We start from the raw sequence: 19,158 nt of genomic DNA on the forward strand, positions 1-19,158 counted from the left end.
TTTTTCTGGTTTGAATGTTGGACTAAAAGTGTGTTCTTCACAAAAGTACTGGCCATGATAAACAGTGTTGGGGAGTAACTAGTTACATGTAACGGCATTACATAATTTAATTACAAAACAAATGTAACTGTACTCTGTTACAGTTACTTAGAAAAAATGTGTAATTAAATTAGTTATTTATGAAAATGATTATTACAAAGGCGTTATATCTGAAGTCAGACCTTTAAGATTTTGCTCGGGAGGAGGGTTTTTTTCCTATTATTTACTATTTAACATGTTACTGAATACATATATTGCTGTTTTTAATTCTTTGAAATCAATATTTTTTTATATTTTGTAAATAAATCATGACATGGGCTTAAATGGTGTCAAAGTACCAATCAAGCCCATGCCAGACCTTTGACTTTTTTCAAAGAATATCTTTATCTTATATTCCAAAATCTACATTAACTAATGAATACATTTTTAAATGGGAGAGAAATGTTGCTTTATCACAAATGATCTCCCTTATAAGTCATGTCAGTATACATTAAAAAAAACCTGAACTTAGATTATGGTTGGCTTAATGGATACACTTATCTTAACAGTAGAAAAAATGTGTTAGAAAATTAGAAAATTACATAAAAAGTAATCAAATGTAATTACTTTGATTAAGTAATTGAAATAGCTAGATTACTTATTACATTTCAAATATGGTGACTAGTCATCTGTAACCTAATACATTTCCAAAGTAACCTCCCAAACCTTAATAGTAAATACTGTAGGGAAATAAATGGGAAGTTTTACCACAAATGTCCACACATTTAGAAGTGTTGTTTAACTTATGACCGGATGTGGAGCAGCAGCACCGCGATCCAGCGTCTACTCTGCCGGAAATAAGGTAGGCGAAGAAGAAAATCGACTCCGCTAGCTCAGGCAGGTCTGTGGGTGACAACACTGGGACAGCGACTCTAATCGGGTAATTACATACCATTAATTAACATAATGGAGGTGTTTTACTGATGATCATGTTGTCGTTACATGTTGTCGTTGTCTGTCTGTCTTTTCTCAGTTGATTCGTTGTCATGGAGCGATGCTTTAGGTAGGAACAACACAGGAAAGCGCGTAAATATCGTCAGTCTACACTAGCATCATCCCGTTTAACCACACGCTTTCAGAGACACTTAAGCTTGCTTTGAGTTGCCTTTACCAAATGGCTGAAAAATGCCTACACGGGGATAAAACGGGAGCTTTTGAGTTAGCTAAAGCAGTGTTAGCTCCCTGATACTTCTGTGTTTTGGCTAGCCTCTATGGAGAGGAATCGACGACAAACTGCACTCACAAAATGAGCTTATCTGTTAACATAAAACTAAGTTAAGTTATCATTTTCTTAATAGTTTTCAGTCACGTCAGTACGGACCTCAATTGCTTAAACATCACTTTTAGTGTTTGCAGTAGATACTCTGTTGTTCGCCTATGGAGAGATAAATTGCTCCATGTGACTAACTTTGTGATATGTCCCTAAGTGAAGGGTGAATTTGGTTAAAAAATAATAAAAAGGTCATGGGTCATAGCCAGGGCTTAAAATTAGCAACAGCCATCAGCCAAATGTTGAAAATATGCAAGTGGCTGGTAGATCCGTTTCACACACACTGGCTTCTTTGGCCTCTGTATCTGATAATCCATGAATGAAACCAATCAATCAATCAATGAAATTGACAGATCTTTGGGTAGAATTTGGACTGTACCTAGGCCTGACAAACGTCACCTCAAGACCAGAGGGTAGCCAAATATAAGAAGCATAAAGCTTTACTTTAATAGATCACTTGTGCTGCTTTGACTGCATGACATGCCTCATTTCCATGATTTTAACTCATTAAGAAGCACTAATGATTCTCACACATAGATTAAGAAGCAGTGGATGTTTCTATTGCATGCAATTCTGCATCTATCTGTACGTGTTTTATATAAATGTCTTGTTTATATTTCTGTAGTTTTCTGTCAGAAGATCCCAAAAAGCAACAAATAAGCCTTGCCTGTAGAAGAGTGCTGTAATCATAATTGTACCTTGTAGAAAATAGAGATAGGTGACAAATTAAAAGGAAGAACCTGAATAAATGAATGGAGAAACATGAATGCACATGCTTCCACACTGCTGCACTGCATGGTATAATTAATATCATGCTCTGTGGCATGTGTAAAATGCCACAGAGCATGAACCCAGTAGATTCTGATTTGATATGAAGATGGCAAGAGGAAAAGATATACGTGACTTTGAAAGAGGGATGGCAAGAGCTTCAGTCACAAAGACCGCTCAACTGGCTGCTGTTACAATAGGAACAGAAACTAAAGTGACTTCTGTATTTGGGAAAGACATCAGTAAATAGAGTCAGATATTGTGGTTGACAGCTCACATTTTATGACTGTGATACTCATGCATTTAGTGCGATATGCAAGTAAAAAGTGCAAAATGTGATCAAATTGTTATCCAGAACAGACTATAATTATATAAAGAGGTAGTTGTTCAGAGTTGTTCTGAGCGATGACTTTTATCCTACGATGAAACATTTCTATCCTGATGGAAGTAGTCTCTTCCAATCCATGGAGCACGAGGGGTCACTGAATGATTTGATGAGTGTTTAATTGATGTGAACTATATAGCCTATGACCCTCACAGTCACCAGATCTAAACTCCTACGAGAGATCATGGACTGACATGTTTATACAGCACCCTCCACCATCATCATCAAAACACCAAATGAAGGATCTTCTATCTTTTGGAAGAATGTTGTTCATCCCTCCAGTAGACGTCACAGACTATAGAATCAATATCAAGACACATTGAAGCTGTTCTGGTGGCCTAATTTCTTATTAAGACACTTTATATTGGTTTTTCCTTTAATTTGTCATGCGTCTGTACATGTGCAACATGTGCTCTGCTTTGGTCTGTTTATTCACAACTACCTCTCATCTTGTTTTGTCTGAAGTGTCAGCAGGGATGGTTCTGCTCCTTGCTCCCCACCTCCATCAGCATCGCCTCCTACTCCCCCTCAAGTCCTCCCTTCCCCACGACACCCCCCTCCTGTTCCTCCCTCTTCTCCCCCGTCAGCCCTGACTCCTCCCCCCCGACAGAGAAGGCTGAGTTTTACTGGAGCCATGGTGGACGTCAGTAAGTGGCCTCTGTTCTGTTTGCTGAGCACCGAGGAACTGGCCACGGTCCGACAGGCCTGTGTGTTTGGGACTTCTGCTAATGAAGCCATCTACATCACACATGCCAACGAGGTGAGGAGAGTGTGTTAGATATACCAGCACGCCCTGTCTCATTCAAAAGTCTACATTTATTTCAATTTTAAAGTATAAAAACATTTTTGAAAGTTAATTTTTCATGTTGTAATACAGGTTTACTTTAATCAGTCATTGCTGTTTTCCATTGTGCAATAATACTGAAGGAAATCAATTAAATGAAGGAAACCCTGCATTATTTTCACTCTCCTTATAATTGCAGTGTCAGTGTAACACTACCACTCCATGTAAAGCATTTGATATGGTCTATTGTTGTACCTTCATTGTGCATCATATTGCTTTCTCAGATTTCGCTGTATATCCTCTGTGTTGCTGATGTACTTATTGCACAGTTACTAGTAATAATGAACATAAAATAAATGATGACAGAAGGACGTTACTGTACGCTGTACAGTGTGTTAATGTGTGTGCTGTTATTTTGCAGGTGTTCGTGTTTGGGTTGAACTGCAGTAGCTGCCTCGGCACGGGAGACAATCTGAGCACCATTGTGCCAAAGAAACTGGACTTCCTGCGAGGGAAGAAGGTAGTCAGCCTGAGCTATGGCAGCGGGCCACATGTTGTATTGGTGACTGAGGGTAGGTTATTGTCCTTTTAATAATGAATAATAATTCAGTCTGTTAATCACCATTTTGGCATGAAAGCTGGCTGTTAAAAGTTCATGACGGTTACGTTTTTATGATGTCTCTCCATCTGCTCATTATGTTCCAAACATTTATATTTCCACCCAAATCAGCACAAATACACTGCTTCAAAAACTAAACCGTTCAGCTTTGAGTGTTTTTGTTGCATTTCTATGAGCTATTTGACACTTTTCTCCTGTTAAAACGTTTAGCACTGGAATCTCTATTGCCACCAGCATGAATGCAAACAAACAACAGCTGATTGTCTCTTATAAAGCATCACTACTAGCATCAATGGATGAATGTTATGTTTTTCCTCTGAATTGGATTACATTTTACCATGGTGTCTATCTGCATCTAAACCCTGAATAACCAACTTTTTGTAGAATTTAGTTAAATGATTTCTATATTCACAAGCTAAAGACTTTTCTGATCTTGACTTGCTCTTTTATGTTTATATGGACTTATTACAGACGGACAGATATTTGCTTGGGGGCACAATGGCTACAGTCAGCTGGGGAATGGGACGACCAACCAGGGACTGTCCCCGGTCCTGGTCACCGCTATCCTACAGAGCAAGAAAGTGAAAGAGGTTTCTTGTGGCTCACATCACTCCATGGCTCTCACTCAGGACGGAGAGGTAACTCTCACTTTCATAACTCAGTTTCATCATTTTTTACTAAATTATTTGATGTACTTTTAGTTTTTTTAATGCAGACAAAATCCATATTTTACATGACTATAAACTTTAAAACTACTTTTTAAAATAAATAAATCAATAAAATAAATGTAAAATAAAATGTAAAACTTTATAAACTATTAAACTATAACTATTATTAATTTGCAGCTTCATAAGGCAATGAGGGTGGATGATGATAATTGGTAAAATATATTGAATAACACTACGAACACTGACAGGTTGAGATAAATCTCATTGTTTCCATGTGGGTCAAGTATCATACTTCAGCTATGACTGTATCAAGGGATCTCAATACTAATCCTTTACAGCTCTGTAGCTGACATTTAGAAAGACGTACAGTAAAAGAAGAGTGTCTGATCAGAGGGAACAAAATATCAAAACTGTTATTTTAAGAGGAAAAAGAAAAATGGATTTTGGGAACATTTCAAAGAGTTGGCTGTTGGCCAAATATTTCAATTAATTAAATTTAGCATTGTGTTTACCATAAAACTGTGACAGCATATTCACATCTATCAGTATTTTTTTGTTTTTATGTTAACTTTCAGATGGGCCGCTTGAAAATGTTGACGTAGCTTTCTGCTGCTCAGATAGGGTCAGACTAAGCAGCTTGTTTTTAACCCCATGGCATTAAAGCTAATTAGGCTTTGTGTGTGTGTGTGTGTGTGTGTGTGTGTGTGTGTGTGTGTGTGTGTGTGTGTGTGTGTGTGTGTGTGTGTGTGTGTGTGTGTGTGTGTGTGGCAAGGGCAAAAGGCTGTTACAAGTTAAATAGTACATTTAACACATTGTTGCCTAAATATTTCATTGTTTTATTGTGTAATGTGTGCATAATCTCGCCACATTTGTAGAACAGCACATAAACACATTTAATTGATGTTTTGAAGCCTGAACTGAAGAAGCCTTTCAGATGAGCAGTGAAACGTCTGTCAGTTTCAGTGTTTATGTATTTTTATTTGATGCTTTTTGACAGTTTAAGTTAGTTTTACTAATCAAGCAACCTCACATCCCTCACATGGAACTCTTTTTGTGGTCACAGGTCTGATTTAACAGCCTTGTAAATTCATGTAAAACATAACAATTTTTCCTCTTGCTACAAGCTACTGTGTTCTCTCCCTGTCCCTGACCTGCCTTCCTGCCCCTCCAGGTCTATGCATGGGGTTATAATAACTGCGGTCAGATCGGTTCCGGCTCCACAGCCAACCAGCCTTACCCCAGGAAAGTCACCAGCTGCCTGCAGGGAAAGACTGCAGTGGGCATAATGTGCGGACAGACCTCCTCCATGGCTCTGGTGGACAATGGAGAGGTGAGACCGCATTATAGGAAAAGTTGTTGATCCTTTTGAGAAATCTGAACTTCTCACGGTAAAGAGGTCTGTTTTATTTTTATCAGGTTTATGGGTGGGGCTACAATGGAAACGGACAGCTGGGTATTGGCAACAATGGAAACCAGCTGACGCCTTGCCGCCTCGTTGGCCTGCAGGGGCTGTGTATACAACAGGTAAGACAGTACCCAACAATCCTGACTGGTTGTACTGTGTACACCAAGGTTGATGAAAAGAATAATCACATGCATGACTCAGTCATGACATGTCATTTATTGTAAACATCTCTAACAAAAGCAAACCGCAGCACTCCTGTCTGATCTAATTAAGTAGGCTATTGATAGCTGCAGAACCAGTAGTGCTTACAATATTGTCTGATATCCAGATCGTATCAGGCTACGGTCACTGCCTGGCACTAACAGACGAGGGGCTGCTGTATGCCTGGGGAGCAAACACCTACGGTCAACTGGGAACCGGCAACAAGAGCAACAGTCTGAGCCCCGTTCAAATCATGGCTGACAAAGAGAGGTAGGGGTGTGTGTGTGCACTCAAAGGTGTTTTTTTCAGAGCAGGGTTGCTTCTTACAACACAGTCGTGTAAATCATCTTGTATTTGGAGAATAGACAGGCAAGTTCACCCCCCCATCCTGCCAAGCCTTCCTGTTTCCTGTCCTCATTTCCTCCCTCTGTATCTCAACTACTGGTCTGGGTCTTAAGTTGTTGTCAGTGGGCAAAAGAAAGTCGTCATTGAATTCTTCCCCACCCAATAAAACAAAACAAAACAAACTATAGAACAGGTCCTGGCACAGAGGAGACACTCTTCACTTACCTGACCACAATCTGTAGGATTTTTCTTGCTGTGGCTATAATACAATATTTACACTTTCACTGGGATTCTGTATACACTTTTAATTCTATGCTTTAATTCAACAGGATTGTCGAGGTTGCAGCATGCCATTCAACACATACTTCAGCAGCCAAGACCCAGAGTGGGCAGGTATATATGACCTTACTAATGTTATCTACAGCTGTTTAATGTACATGCATTCTAGTAGCTCCATGTGTTCCTATATGAGTGTGTTTCCTGTGATTGTATATTTCCTGCTTTTGTCTCCTACAACTCCCATTGTCCATATGTCACCCTCATACGAACTCTTAAAATATAGAGATCGGTTTTGGCTTCCAAAATCAAGTATCAGCCAGGCCACACTGATGTATTAATGCACAGAGCACAGCCCTTTCTCACAGCAGGCGTTTTGAATTGTCATAGTAGGAGAAGCACAGGTGTTACTAATAACATTAATGAAGTATCCCAGTAAGCCATGACAGTATGACAGAAGAAGAACCACCACACACAACACCAACTACATGAAATTCGGCCATCGTTGTAGGTGTAATTATTTACATCTGTGCTTTTTCCTACTGTAACACATCAAAATGTCTCTCTGAAAAAGGCCCATTATAACATCTGGATCATTACCTCTTCTCCAGGTGTACATGTGGGGTCAGTGTCGGGGTCAATCCATCGTCCTGCCGCACCTCACGCACTTCATCAACACCGATGACGTCTTCGCCTGCTTCGCCACACCCTCCGTCATGTGGAGGCTGATGTCCATGGGTGAGAAAGAGAAAGAGGGTGTCAGCAGTATTTCTGTGTGTCCCTTAGGAAGTCATAAACAGATGTTATCATTGGAAAACGGGATTTGATTTTGAACATGATTTCAAGGGTGTTTTGCTTTGTTTCAGAACATGATGACTTCCTGACAGTTTCCGAGGCTCTGAGGAAAGAGTTTGACAGTCCGGAAACGGCCGACCTCAAGTTCAGCGTCGACGGCAAATGCATCCACGTTCACAAGGCTGTGCTGAAGATCAGGTGTGTGTGTGTGTGTGTGTGCTTAGGTGCATGAATTACAATAAATCATACATAGCATTACCTTTTTAAATAAAGGTCACTTGTTTGCTGCGGGTAGGTGTGAGCATTTCCGCTCGATGTTTCGCTCCCAGTGGACTGAGGACCAGCAGGACGTGATAGAGATCGGCCAGTTCTCTTACCCCGTCTACCGCTCCTTCCTGCAGTTTCTCTACACAGACACTGTCGACCTTCCCCCGGAGGATGCCATCGGTTAGCACGCATGCACTTCAGATACCGCATTGTCTCGTTTGTATTGTTCCTGATCAGTTTGCTGGTGTATTACTACAGTTATCTGTGTTTTTGTGTCGGCTGCAGGCCTGCTGGATCTCGCCACCTCTTACTGTGAAAACCGTTTGAAACGTCTGTGTCAGCAGATCATCAAGAGAGGGATCACTGTCGAAAACGCCTTCACCCTGCTCTCTGCCGCCATCAGATACGACGCAGAGGTAACATATAAACAAGCGTATCGTACATCGCAATAATGTAATGCCATGATTAAGGTGTAAGGGTTCATATTACCCTTCCAGGTTTATCCTATTTTCTTATACTGCACTATAGCAGCTAAGTCCACCTTAAAGCAACTTAAAGGGCTGCAAGCGGGATAGTAATTTACATGTCTGTTGTCTAGTGAAATAAACACTCATTGTTCTTGATAAAGCCTTTGCAAATACATCACAGCAGCATATTTCCTGTCTTGTAGCACCTGATTAAAAATTCCTATACTGACCACAGACTAAAGCTGACACCCAGTGGACTAAATGAACAATATTGTATTCACCTCCTTTTTCTAGAAATGGCTCCAGTACTGTGCTGTTGTATGTATGTTGGTGCTGCAGCGTTGGTTACATTATATTTTGTATGTTCTAATCCTCTCTTATTATTATCTCTTGTCATTTGTCTTTTTTCCAGGACCTGGAAGAGTTTTGTTTCAGGTTTTGTGTAAACCATCTGACTCAGGTGACACAGACCGGAGCCTTTTGGCAGGTCGACGGAGGAATGCTCAAGGAGTTTATAAGCAGGGCCAGCCGCTGCGGGGCATTCAAGAACTGAGTGGTAATCTTCTATTTTTACCATGTATGAATTATATTCTGACCAAGTGGATGTGTTTTGCACTCCATGTGCACACGCTAACACATGAGCAGCCTCAGAGAGGATTACATCATTCCCACGGTGTCGGACTTGAATTTAAGCTGTGTTATCTGTGGATCTGATATCGGCACTTTGGCCTGTTCCTGTGGAGTCACTGACAAATGCTTTTAAGTACAAAGTGAAACATAGCACCTTTTTCTGTCAAACTTGAATTTTTTCCTTGTTTTTTCTTGGCCAGTGCTCACATATCCTGAAAATGTTCCATCACTCTCTGGAAAAGTCTGAGTGAGACCAAAGAACTTGAGTCCACATCTCTTTTGGGGACCTGTAACTTGTGTTTTATTAAGAGTTTAGATGACTGACTTAACACTGGCCATGACAGAAGTACCACTATACCGAAACAAATATCTGAATCAAGTTTACTCTCCATTTTTTTATCATTTTCATTTTGCAGTTCAGGCAAAAGTAGCTCTATCATCTGGGGTTTATTTCATTCCGATGCTTAAATGCACTTTAAGAAACTGCAGTTGCTTTCTGCTACTATGCAGTTAAACAGTAATAGTTAAAATATTGAGGAAGGGGAGACAATTAAACTCTATTAAAAAATGTCCCACTAGGATATTTTATAAAAGCAACATGCAAAACATTTGAAGCACTGTTACATTACCGACCGCATTTTTTTCCCCCTCCTTTTCATTGCACGTGTTAATGTAACAAAAATGTATGTAATGCAGATGTCTGTTACACAGTAATTCCAAACTAATTAACACTCACCTGTCTCACCTGTTCACCAGGTAGCACAGCGGAGAAACAGCCCAATAAATGTCAGGAACAAAAAATACTGACGACCACAAGTTGAATATCAGCTCAAACAAAGAAAAGTCTTGCGAGTTTAATTCACCACGAACATAAAAAGACACGAATATATATATATATTTTTTAGCAAAAGTTTTCAGCCAAGTTTAAAACGTCGAGTCACTTCTTCTGCGGTCTCCTTTTCCCGCGGAGTCAACGAGCGGAAATACGGACAGCGCCACTCTGCCATTGCAACCCACATTGTGGTCGGAGGTGGGATTACATGCTGCCTTCAGGTGCTGCTCAAAAACTCCCAAGTTAACTCGGATTTGGTATTTTTGACTGTTGTTTCTAAATACCTTGGTATACCGTAATACCGCCCAAACATAAGACCAAAATAGCTAGGTAATTCAGAGAGGGTGGTTGGATTTTAAATCGAGCAGTAGTTTCTGTAGTTTTTTTTCTCTAAATACGATGAAAATGCACTATGCTGAAACTTGCAAGCTAAAGCAATAAGAACACTTTCAGCAAAATTAAAGGTTATATTGTGTTTGCTTGAGTCTACAATGACCAAAAAAATGATCTACCTGCAGGCCCTAGTTTTTGTTTTGTGCTGCATCACCAAGTGTTGGTGACGCAGGAAAACATCACAGTGTAGATAGAGGGAGTTTTATTGAATTGGTCATCTGGGAGTGTGAATGGTGAGATAAGTTTCTGTTTCCTCTTGTTAGGTTTCTATTTCTTGATGCACACACATGCTTGTTAAACTATATTTTTATTTGGTTTAAAGTTGGGTTGGACCACTGTTCAGTGATGAAAGCACAGTTGAGTATTGAGGTTAAAGAGCAATTAAAGACTTGATGATTGAGGTTTCTGTTTCTGTGACACTGTACTGCTTTAGTAGAATGAGGAGCAGGCTTACAGTCTTCTTGTTTTACATGAAAAATAACAAGCAAACTGGAAAAAAAGATTGTTTTGCTTACTTTGTTATAATAAATATATATTTTAATTATGCTTTCTTAAGCTTTTATGTACGTTTATAAAACTGCTGGTAACATACTTAAAACTTACACAGTAATGGTTACTTTGAGGTGATCAGCATTATTATTATGTTGGAATTTGTATGACTATTTGTTTTGTTGCTGTTACATAATTGCAATATGTTATTTTTTTTTTTTTATATTTAGTTAATTGATGACACGTTTCTGTGAAGAAATAAATAACTCCAAAATCAGCTCTGTCTCCATTAAATGCGTATTTCTTGTAACATAGTCTTTTTATATTTTTATTCTTATTATGTGCATCTTCATTGGGATTAGATTGGATTTCGGATAGCTTCATGTTTTCGAAGTCATGCATTGAAATCATGTCTTATTTCTTTACACTAAAATTATGTTTTTCTGCATTTCATTTATTTTGTTCAGTCAGTCAATCAAACTTTATTTGTAAAGTACTTTTCATACATCGTAATGTAACACAAAATGCTTTACTTGTCCAAAAACAATCAAACAAAGAGATAAAAGATCAATAAGAACAGGAACTGAGGAAATGCAATCATAACTCTCGTGAAAATGAAATAAAACAAATAAGAGTAAAACTGATCAGGTAAAACCAGAAAAGTTGGATTACGAAGTGGAAAACAATCAGGAAATGAATAAAAAATTATAGTTAAACAGTAGTTAAATGGGCTAACACATCAAATAAAAGACAGATCAATAAATAAATAAAGTTCAATTGAAAGCCAGATTAAAAAGGTAGGTTTTAAATTAGCTCAGGTCTTCAGGAAGGCTGTTATTTAAAGTCTTAAGTCGCTAATTATTCATGTGTAAATAATAAAATGTTGATAAAAGCAGCTTTTAATTGTATTTTATAATACATAATAACACTCTTATCACCCCGCCCACTTACTGGCGTCAGAAGATATTTGCGGAAGCAAGCCGGAAGCTACCGTTAAATCTTTATGGTACCTAAAGTTAGACGTGTGACAATTTGTCTACTCATTTTAATCATTTTCATACGACGAGAGAGCTGTTTTTAGAAGGAAACGAGGCTTTATTTTACTAATATTATATATCATTCTCTAAATGTAGCTCTTACGATTTGTTTTTTTGCCAATAATATGGTTATTCTGAAAGCAGTGACCGGAAATAACGTTAGTCGTAGTCTTTGCGTCGAGCTTGACGTCGTAAATCAGGTTAATATATATATATCTGGTTGAACTCTTCATCTTGACAGCGGTGATCTTGTCTTGTCTGAAGGCATCGCGGGTGAGATAGTATTGCCAGCTGGAGGATTGAATGGAAGAAAGCCAGATACACAACCGAGCCGATCCGGGCCAAACCAGGCCGGGTCGAGATACGAGAGACAGCAACACACAGACAGACAGCAGAGTACAAGGTGAGACAGATGGAGAAGAGTTAAGGTCCTGACATAAGACAGCTGATATATGACACTGGATTCAGAATCCGTTATCCCATGTTTATTTTGTTAATAGTATTCTTATAATCATCATTAATATATTAGAAATGATCATTGGCGCAAATTAAAATGGGAGCCATCATCATCATCATCATCATAATCAACAACAACATCACAAGGCAAACACATACTACTTATATACATATGTACACTAATAATGTGTTTATCTTAGTTAAGTTCAGCTGAATAGATTCAAAGTTTAGACAGTTTTTTATCAAACCACATGGGAAATTGTGGACATGCATTACAGATTTTATTATGATCATATTGGAGAGCTAAAATAAAGATTTGATCCCTTTCATAATAATTTAATAGTAATTATTTTTCCAGCATCAAGCTCCAGTGTCCCCTCTGTGCAGTAATTTGGTGAGCTTATTATAGATATTTTGGGTGGCAAAGGTATAACTGAGATAAAGTGAATAGCATGAGCCAAAAGTCAGGGTTTAATTTTACTCATTAATCGGATTAATGAGTTATTATAACCTGCCGTGACCTTGATTTTATTGCAGTTGTAAGACAAGGAGGCAGACTGTCTAGTGCAGCGTTCAACCCATCAAAACCTTGATCCCTGCTCTCCTTGTCTTACATGACTTTCTACATTCTCACAGTGTTATGTTTTAATTATTGCATTAATTAATTAATTGCACAAAGGCACTTTGGCGGAAATGCAAGATGAATAATGGCAGGGACAAGATAAAGCTTTTTGTTTCGTTCCCAGGTCATGGCCCACGGTTATCCAAGGTAAACCTGTTTACCTTGTTGAGTTTGTGGTTGGAGCTTTTCCCTCAAGAGGAACCAGAAGAGGATGACCAAAATCAGGTTAGTGTACACACACACACACACACACACACACACACACATATAGACCATATTGTTGTTCTTTTCTATTCAAATAGTTAATAGTTTTGAATCTGCTGCTTTCCAGATCCGCAGGTTGGGTCTGGTGGTGGTGCAGGACAGTAAGGTGGTGGGACTCCACTGCTCAGGACCTGAGCTCCACGCAGGACAGGCAGCCATCATCCAACACGGTGCCCGTCTGGCTGACTGTCATCTGTACTTCTCCAGGAGACCCTGCGCTACCTGCCTCAAGATGATCATCAACGGTGAGGAGAGAGAGAGAGAGGGAGTTCAGATAGGTTTGCTGAGGGATGAATAGACAGAAAATGCCTGCAAATAATAAACTGAATAAGAAATATTCACCCTTCAAAGAGAAAGTCCTCCTGTGTTTGACACATCAGCACTGTGGAGTCGTGTTTCCTGATTGTGACAACAAACTGTATGACAACGGCTACAGTACAACTACACTTAAACAATTATACCATAAAATGTATTTCTGTGCAATATATTTAACAGGGAGAGGCACATAGCGTAGACCAATACTACATACCTGAGTATTTATAGCCTGACCTATTCTGTCAACATCTTGGCTCGATAACTGGACTGGTCATAAACCTCTGAATTACCGCTCACACCTCCAGCTTGTTCAGCAATTTTAAAGCAACATGATATAAAATTAAATAAATGAAGTGAAAGAACACGTAGAATCAACACGGAGCTCAAACAATGGTAATAAAATCCCATAAAAGACATTTTGAAGAGCCTGAGGTCAGCCATGATTACTTGACTGATCCAGAGGAGTTATTACAGCAAGTTTTAACTCTAAATATATCAGTATGTCAAAGCAGGATCTCTTTGCAGTTACGCCTGGCATTTACTAAATGTGAAGTAACAACTAATCTCTACTGACGAACTAGTTTGGGTGGTGCAACCTATTTTAATTTAGTGATGTAAACTGCAACCTAGAAAACACTTGAATTATGCAATTATCATTAGATTAAACTAGCTGGTTCGACTGGCTCCAGAATTATTGCATTAATCTTCAGAAGAAAAATCACCTGCATTGTTATTGCATCATTTTAGCCTCTGTGTTTGTTTTATGGGCATGTCCGTCACATTCAACAGGTACATCAAAGCAACAAACTAAACTGTAACTGCTAGAAAAACTGCAGCTTTCCTGATCGCTGATGACATTTATGAGAGGTTGTACATTCACAGCCTCTCATCTAATCTTGTTAGATCACAATATATCTGCAGTTATCTCAGTGTAACAGCTTCCTAAATGCTCTCTTGACTTTGTTGGGCTTCGTCACTCTTAGTCACTGAGCATACATGAATTTATCAGATGTTTATTTTTCTTGTCTATCTAAGTAAGCAGCCTTTTTAATAGGGTGTGATAAAGTCACTTTTATCATTTTGTGTACATATGAACGCCATCCAACTCCCTATCTCCACCCAGAACCCAATTTCACACCCAAATTTCCATAATGGTTGTTATGGGGGAGTTGCTGCCCAGTTGCCAACACAAGGTCAGTCTGTTACAAGCATGCTGACTTTTATTACGCTTTTATATTACATCAGCAATGAGCTGAACTTTGGAGCTTCCGTTCTGTCCTCCCACTTGGCTCCACTTCCACTGGGAGTCACTTAACTTGAAATAAACACTGATGATACTGTTTGCTCTCCTCCAGCTGGAGTCAGTCAGATCTCCTTCTGGCCTGGAGATCCTGAGGTAAGCATGCTGAGATCCAACTCTACGAGCCATCCAAACTGCCAATCACACAGCCTGCCTAACTGCATCACAGAGGAGGCCGCACTGGACGCCGTGGCAACAGAGAAGCTCAAGTCCAACAGCCGTCCCCACATTTGTGTGCTGCTGCAGCCGCTGGCACCCGGCCTGGCGCAGTTTATCGACGAGACGTCCAGGGAGTGTGATTTCATGGAGAGAGTGACTGATGATGAACCCGAACAGAACACAGAGGAACTCTTCAACAGGTACCCTCACTGCCTGTGTTTGATGCTGCGGCAGTAATACAGACAACTCAGTGATTACTGAGTGCTCTGTCTTTGAAAACAACCTGAAAAAACAAGCTGTATTCAGTCTGTCATAACCTAGATTAGCTGAAAACAACTCATAGAGCTAGTCAGGTGCAGGTTAATGTTTATGTCTGGTATCATTTTCATAAGAACAGTATCTGCAAATCCAAATATAGATAGAACTTTTTTCCCCTGACAAACATGCAAAAAGATGGCACTGCTCTGTCAGCCCTGAGCAGGGAGTGCAGATCATTCATCAGGCTTTGTGAAGTCCCAAAAAGCTCCACCAATCAGAGGGCAGGGCAGCCTGTGTGTGAGGCAAAACCCAGGTCAAAAAAATACAGAAAATATGCCGTGCTGCTTTATTGTTGTGAACGTACAGTAATAATAATTTATGTAAATTCTAAGTCTCTTCTAAGCTTCGTTTGGATTTTGTCAGCCAGGCAGTTCTAGGACACAGTTTGGAGATATTTGAGTGAGTAAATACTGAAATTGTAAAACTAGAGGAGGACAAAAGTAGGATTTTGAAAAGTGAGGTAGACACGTCCTCTTCATCTCTGTTGGAAATAATGTATTTGCTTAAATCAGTGAAGCAGAAATGTGAAATATGTGAATACTTAGAATAATTTAGGCTGCAAACCTTTTTTTTTTCTTCCGACAAGCCAAATTACACATAAACAGTCTGCATGAAACTCTACAACAGACTTAAAATAACATGGAATAAGGTGAGACTGGAACTCAAATCCTTTCTGCTCTCCAGGGAGCGGATGAGACACCTGAAGGATTTCTCCAGTCAGTTCCTGGTCGGGACGTCTCAGCAGCACCGGGCAATTTTGAAACAGATGGGTTTGGAGAACTTCTGTATGGAGCCCTACTTCTCTACCCTGAGACACAACATGAGGGAGCTGGTGGAGGTTCTAGCTGCAGTGGCTGCTGGGGTACCACAGCAACACTATGGCTTCCACAGGTTGGTCATGGGATAGTGGGTTGCTCAGTAGTGGATCTCAAAGACAGTTTAGAATTGGTTGTTGATTGTGCCGTCACTGTGATCCAGGGAACAGTCCTCAACCGCTGAGCCGCCACTGGCCAAGTCCTCCCTGCCTCCTCATCATGAGGGAACATCCCAAGAAGTGGCTCGCCATTGCGTCATCCAAGCCAGGCTGCTGGCATATAGAACAGGTCTGTTTGTTTTCTTGGTTTGTCAGCGGATCACATCCTGTTTCACATTGAACCAAAATAGATTGAAACACATGAAAAACACTATAAGCAACAACTGTGGTAAAAAATAATGATTATGAATCTTGCAAATTGACACTTAAATATCTAACGCTACAGTCAAAGGGAAAGAGGAAAATCTGATAGAGTGAGTAATGAGTCAAACATCTCTAACAGCAGCTTATAATTGCTTTGGCATTTTAGCCTGACACATATTCCTATATCACAAAAAACAGAGATAACCAAAGTTGGATTTTTGTGAGTCACTTTAAACAGTGGTACTGTCACAGTTTGCCATTGGCCACCAGCTTCTTACAGTACAACTGTCATTTTCATTCCAGAGGACCCAAAAGTGGGCGTGGGTGCTGTTATCTGGGCCAAAGGACATTCGGTGAGTTCACTTTTCTTGCCATTGCTTTGATTTGACAGAATACCACTCTGTATTCCAATGTCTTCTTCACTGACACTGTTGAACTGCTCTGTTGTCCCCAGGCTGGCTGCGATGGAACAGGGTGTTTGTACCTGGTGGGTTGCGGGTACAACGCTTACCCAGCTGGCTCACAATATGCAGAGTACCCACAAATGGACACCAAACAAGAAGACAGACAGAGACGCAAATACAGATACATCGTCCACGCAGAGCAGAACGCCCTCACCTTCAGGTCAGAACATGCACTTTTTTCTAATATACGATGGCATCTGTGTGGTCTAGTCTCATTTCAGTTGTTCCTCCTGATGCTTTTAGGACTCGAGATATCAAACCGGAGGTGCCCACCATGCTCTTTGTAACTAAATGTCCGTGTGATGAGTGCGTCCCTTTGATCAGAGGAGCTGGCATCAGTCACATCTACACAACCGACCAGGACAGGGACAAGGATAAGGGAGACATTTCCTACCTGCGATTCAGCAGCCTGAAGGGTGTCAGCAAGTTCATAGTGAGTACATAAAAAAACACTTCTTGGTTTTGCTCCTCACCACATAGATTCCTATAGTTAATTTTATTATCAAGTTTTAAGCCATTAAAAGGTATCAAAACTTCAAATACTGAAGCTTTTTAAACTATAATGTGGGAATCTGTTTTAAAGGAAAATGTATGTTAAATTATTCTGTTACATAATCCTCTCTGACTCAGCAGCTTTTAGATGTCTTGCTACTTTAACTATTCACTACCTTGGAGAATCTGACATTTTTCTGTCTTCGCAGTGGCAGAGGAGTCCTTCAGTTTGCTCCGCGTCTTCTCCTCACCTCGCTAGTGAGTTCAGTCTTTTGAGGGGATTATTTTGGGTGTGTTACAAACAGAGCAGCCTGACCTCGTATATTAACAGTGGCCTCTTTTGTTCCAGACGGTAATGTTGGGAAGCACAGCAGGCAGGCTGAGCAGGAGAGCCACAGCAACAAGAAACTGTGCACCAACAGATCCCACGACTTGACTCCTGCCAGCTGAACATCAGCCTTGGATGGATGGATGGATGGGTGGATGAGATGGGATGGGTGGATGAATGGATTAACCAAAAACTACCGAATCATGTTTTTAGCTCGTGTGCCGCAGATTTGATATTTTATGGCTGCGTAAATGAAGCAAATCTGTGCCACACACAATTTTACAAGTTATTCTCCCTCCATTCAAGACTAGGATCAGTTTTCTGAAGTTTTTAGGAGATTGATCACAGACATAGACATTCATATCTTTCCTGTGTCACCTGTAGACTGTTGGATCTGCTGCTGCATGTTGAACTACAAAGGGCTGCTTTAAATAAAGTATTTTATTTCTCTCGCCTTAAATGGTGACGGTTAGTGGGAGACACGTGAACTGAAACTCCTACTGTGTATTTTATGCGTCCAGTCATTAAGAGGTAAAACGGTTGGTTGAAGGGACGAGAGCAAGTTGACACTTACCTCAAAGGGAATCCACTTTGAAGGGACGGATGCATCTCCTATAATTAATTATAATTAAAATGATTAAAGAGGTAAAAGACACATCGACAAAGAGGATGTTAGATGATTTAGACTGAAAAGAAAAAGGGTAGAAAACAGGGATACCACCAAAATAATATATTTCAGATAATATATGCTGTGATGTTCATTTTTTTATATAAGTGATGAGTAGTTTATTTAAATGATGTAAAGTGTTGGATGTAAAAACATCCATACAGAGTCTATGTAAGGTTATGATGGGTATAGCTCCTGTTCTCCAGGAGAGAGACTTTAATAGTTTAAAAATATATATATTTTTATTTGGAAGGACATTGCTGTGAGAATACTTGAAAGTCAGAATGTAGGATTTTACGTATGATTATTTAACATTTAAAGTGTTTCAAATCTCATTTGAACAAAAGCAAAATGCACTCAGTTTGCATCTCAGGCTTGAAAGAAAGATACAAATCTCTTCCTGCATTTTTATTTTAGTCAAATAGACAGCAACATCGTCTTTGTGAAAGGAAGCATCACATTTATGGGGAATGAGATTTCGTTTTGTAAGGATTTTACAGTATCAGAAGCTACCAAACCTTCTGACTTTGGTCTTTTTTTATCACAACTAATTTCAGAGTGACGGTTAACATACAATACAAGTAGCTTTTAAAAAAGAACGAATTTGATTACTTGGCTTTACTTAGTGTCATTATTTGGATTTCTTTATCCACAATGTTAAAGAATTATGTTTTAATTGTTCTACACAGGTACCTGCTCCACTTGCACTATGCTGAATCTTTGTGTATCATGCCTTTGTCTGTTGGTGTAATAACATACCCGTCAAATGTGTCTGTAAATAAAGTTCAGATCATGCAGAAAGCAAATAAATAAATAACACTGTTAGCTGTGGAGTCACACAGCATGTCTAGTAAAGACACCTTTAAATATACTGTATACATCATAAG

At 39.5% G+C, this 19,158-nt stretch overlaps 2 protein-coding genes across 3 annotated transcripts; both read left to right on the top strand.

Annotated features, from left to right (window-relative positions):
• Positions 1–889: 889 nt before the first annotated feature.
• rcbtb1 (regulator of chromosome condensation (RCC1) and BTB (POZ) domain containing protein 1) lies at positions 890–10,940 on the top strand. 2 transcript variants are annotated; one of them, XM_062445588.1, is made up of 14 exons: positions 917–958; positions 1,052–1,081; positions 2,967–3,261; positions 3,707–3,857; positions 4,376–4,542; positions 5,744–5,902; positions 5,989–6,096; positions 6,306–6,448; positions 6,853–6,916; positions 7,411–7,537; positions 7,666–7,792; positions 7,890–8,041; positions 8,147–8,277; positions 8,741–10,940. In XM_062445588.1, the coding sequence occupies exons 2-14, from the start codon at positions 1,065–1,067 to the stop codon at positions 8,879–8,881; spliced, it is 1,782 nt and encodes a 593-aa protein (XP_062301572.1). In that variant the 5' UTR covers positions 917–958; positions 1,052–1,064; the 3' UTR covers positions 8,882–10,940. The 2 variants fall into 2 exon arrangements, with proteins under 2 accessions (XP_062301573.1, XP_062301572.1); XM_062445589.1 differs by lacking the exon at positions 1,052–1,081 and having other exon boundaries at positions 890–958.
• A 782-nt stretch (positions 10,941–11,722) lies between these two features.
• cdadc1 (cytidine and dCMP deaminase domain containing 1) lies at positions 11,723–17,735 on the top strand. Its single transcript, XM_062445578.1, has 11 exons — positions 11,723–12,112; positions 12,912–13,012; positions 13,119–13,296; positions 14,722–15,025; positions 15,828–16,034; positions 16,122–16,246; positions 16,624–16,673; positions 16,775–16,944; positions 17,028–17,217; positions 17,486–17,534; positions 17,626–17,735. Exons 1-11 carry the CDS (start codon positions 12,013–12,015, stop codon positions 17,724–17,726), a joined length of 1,575 nt encoding a protein of 524 aa, XP_062301562.1. The 5' UTR covers positions 11,723–12,012; the 3' UTR covers positions 17,727–17,735.
• Positions 17,736–19,158: the final 1,423 nt, after the last annotated feature.

Source organism: Scomber scombrus, chromosome 24 (assembly GCF_963691925.1).
Source record: "Scomber scombrus chromosome 24, fScoSco1.1, whole genome shotgun sequence".
In the NCBI taxonomy this organism is placed as follows: domain Eukaryota; kingdom Metazoa; phylum Chordata; class Actinopteri; order Scombriformes; family Scombridae; genus Scomber; species Scomber scombrus.

Coding starts and splice junctions, on each gene's coding strand:
- rcbtb1 (XM_062445588.1), top strand. Junction 3,262..3,706: donor ACATCACACATGCCAACGAG/GTGAGGAGAGTG, acceptor GTTATTTTGCAG/GTGTTCGTGTTTGGGTTGAA. Junction 4,543..5,743: donor CTCTCACTCAGGACGGAGAG/GTAACTCTCACT, acceptor CTGCCCCTCCAG/GTCTATGCATGGGGTTATAA.
- cdadc1 (XM_062445578.1), top strand. CDS start 12,013: ATGGAAGAAAGCCAGATACACAACCGAGCCGATCCGGGCCAAACCAGG. Junction 16,674..16,774: donor TCTGGGCCAAAGGACATTCG/GTGAGTTCACTT, acceptor TGTTGTCCCCAG/GCTGGCTGCGATGGAACAGG. Junction 17,218..17,485: donor AGGGTGTCAGCAAGTTCATA/GTGAGTACATAA, acceptor CTGTCTTCGCAG/TGGCAGAGGAGTCCTTCAGT.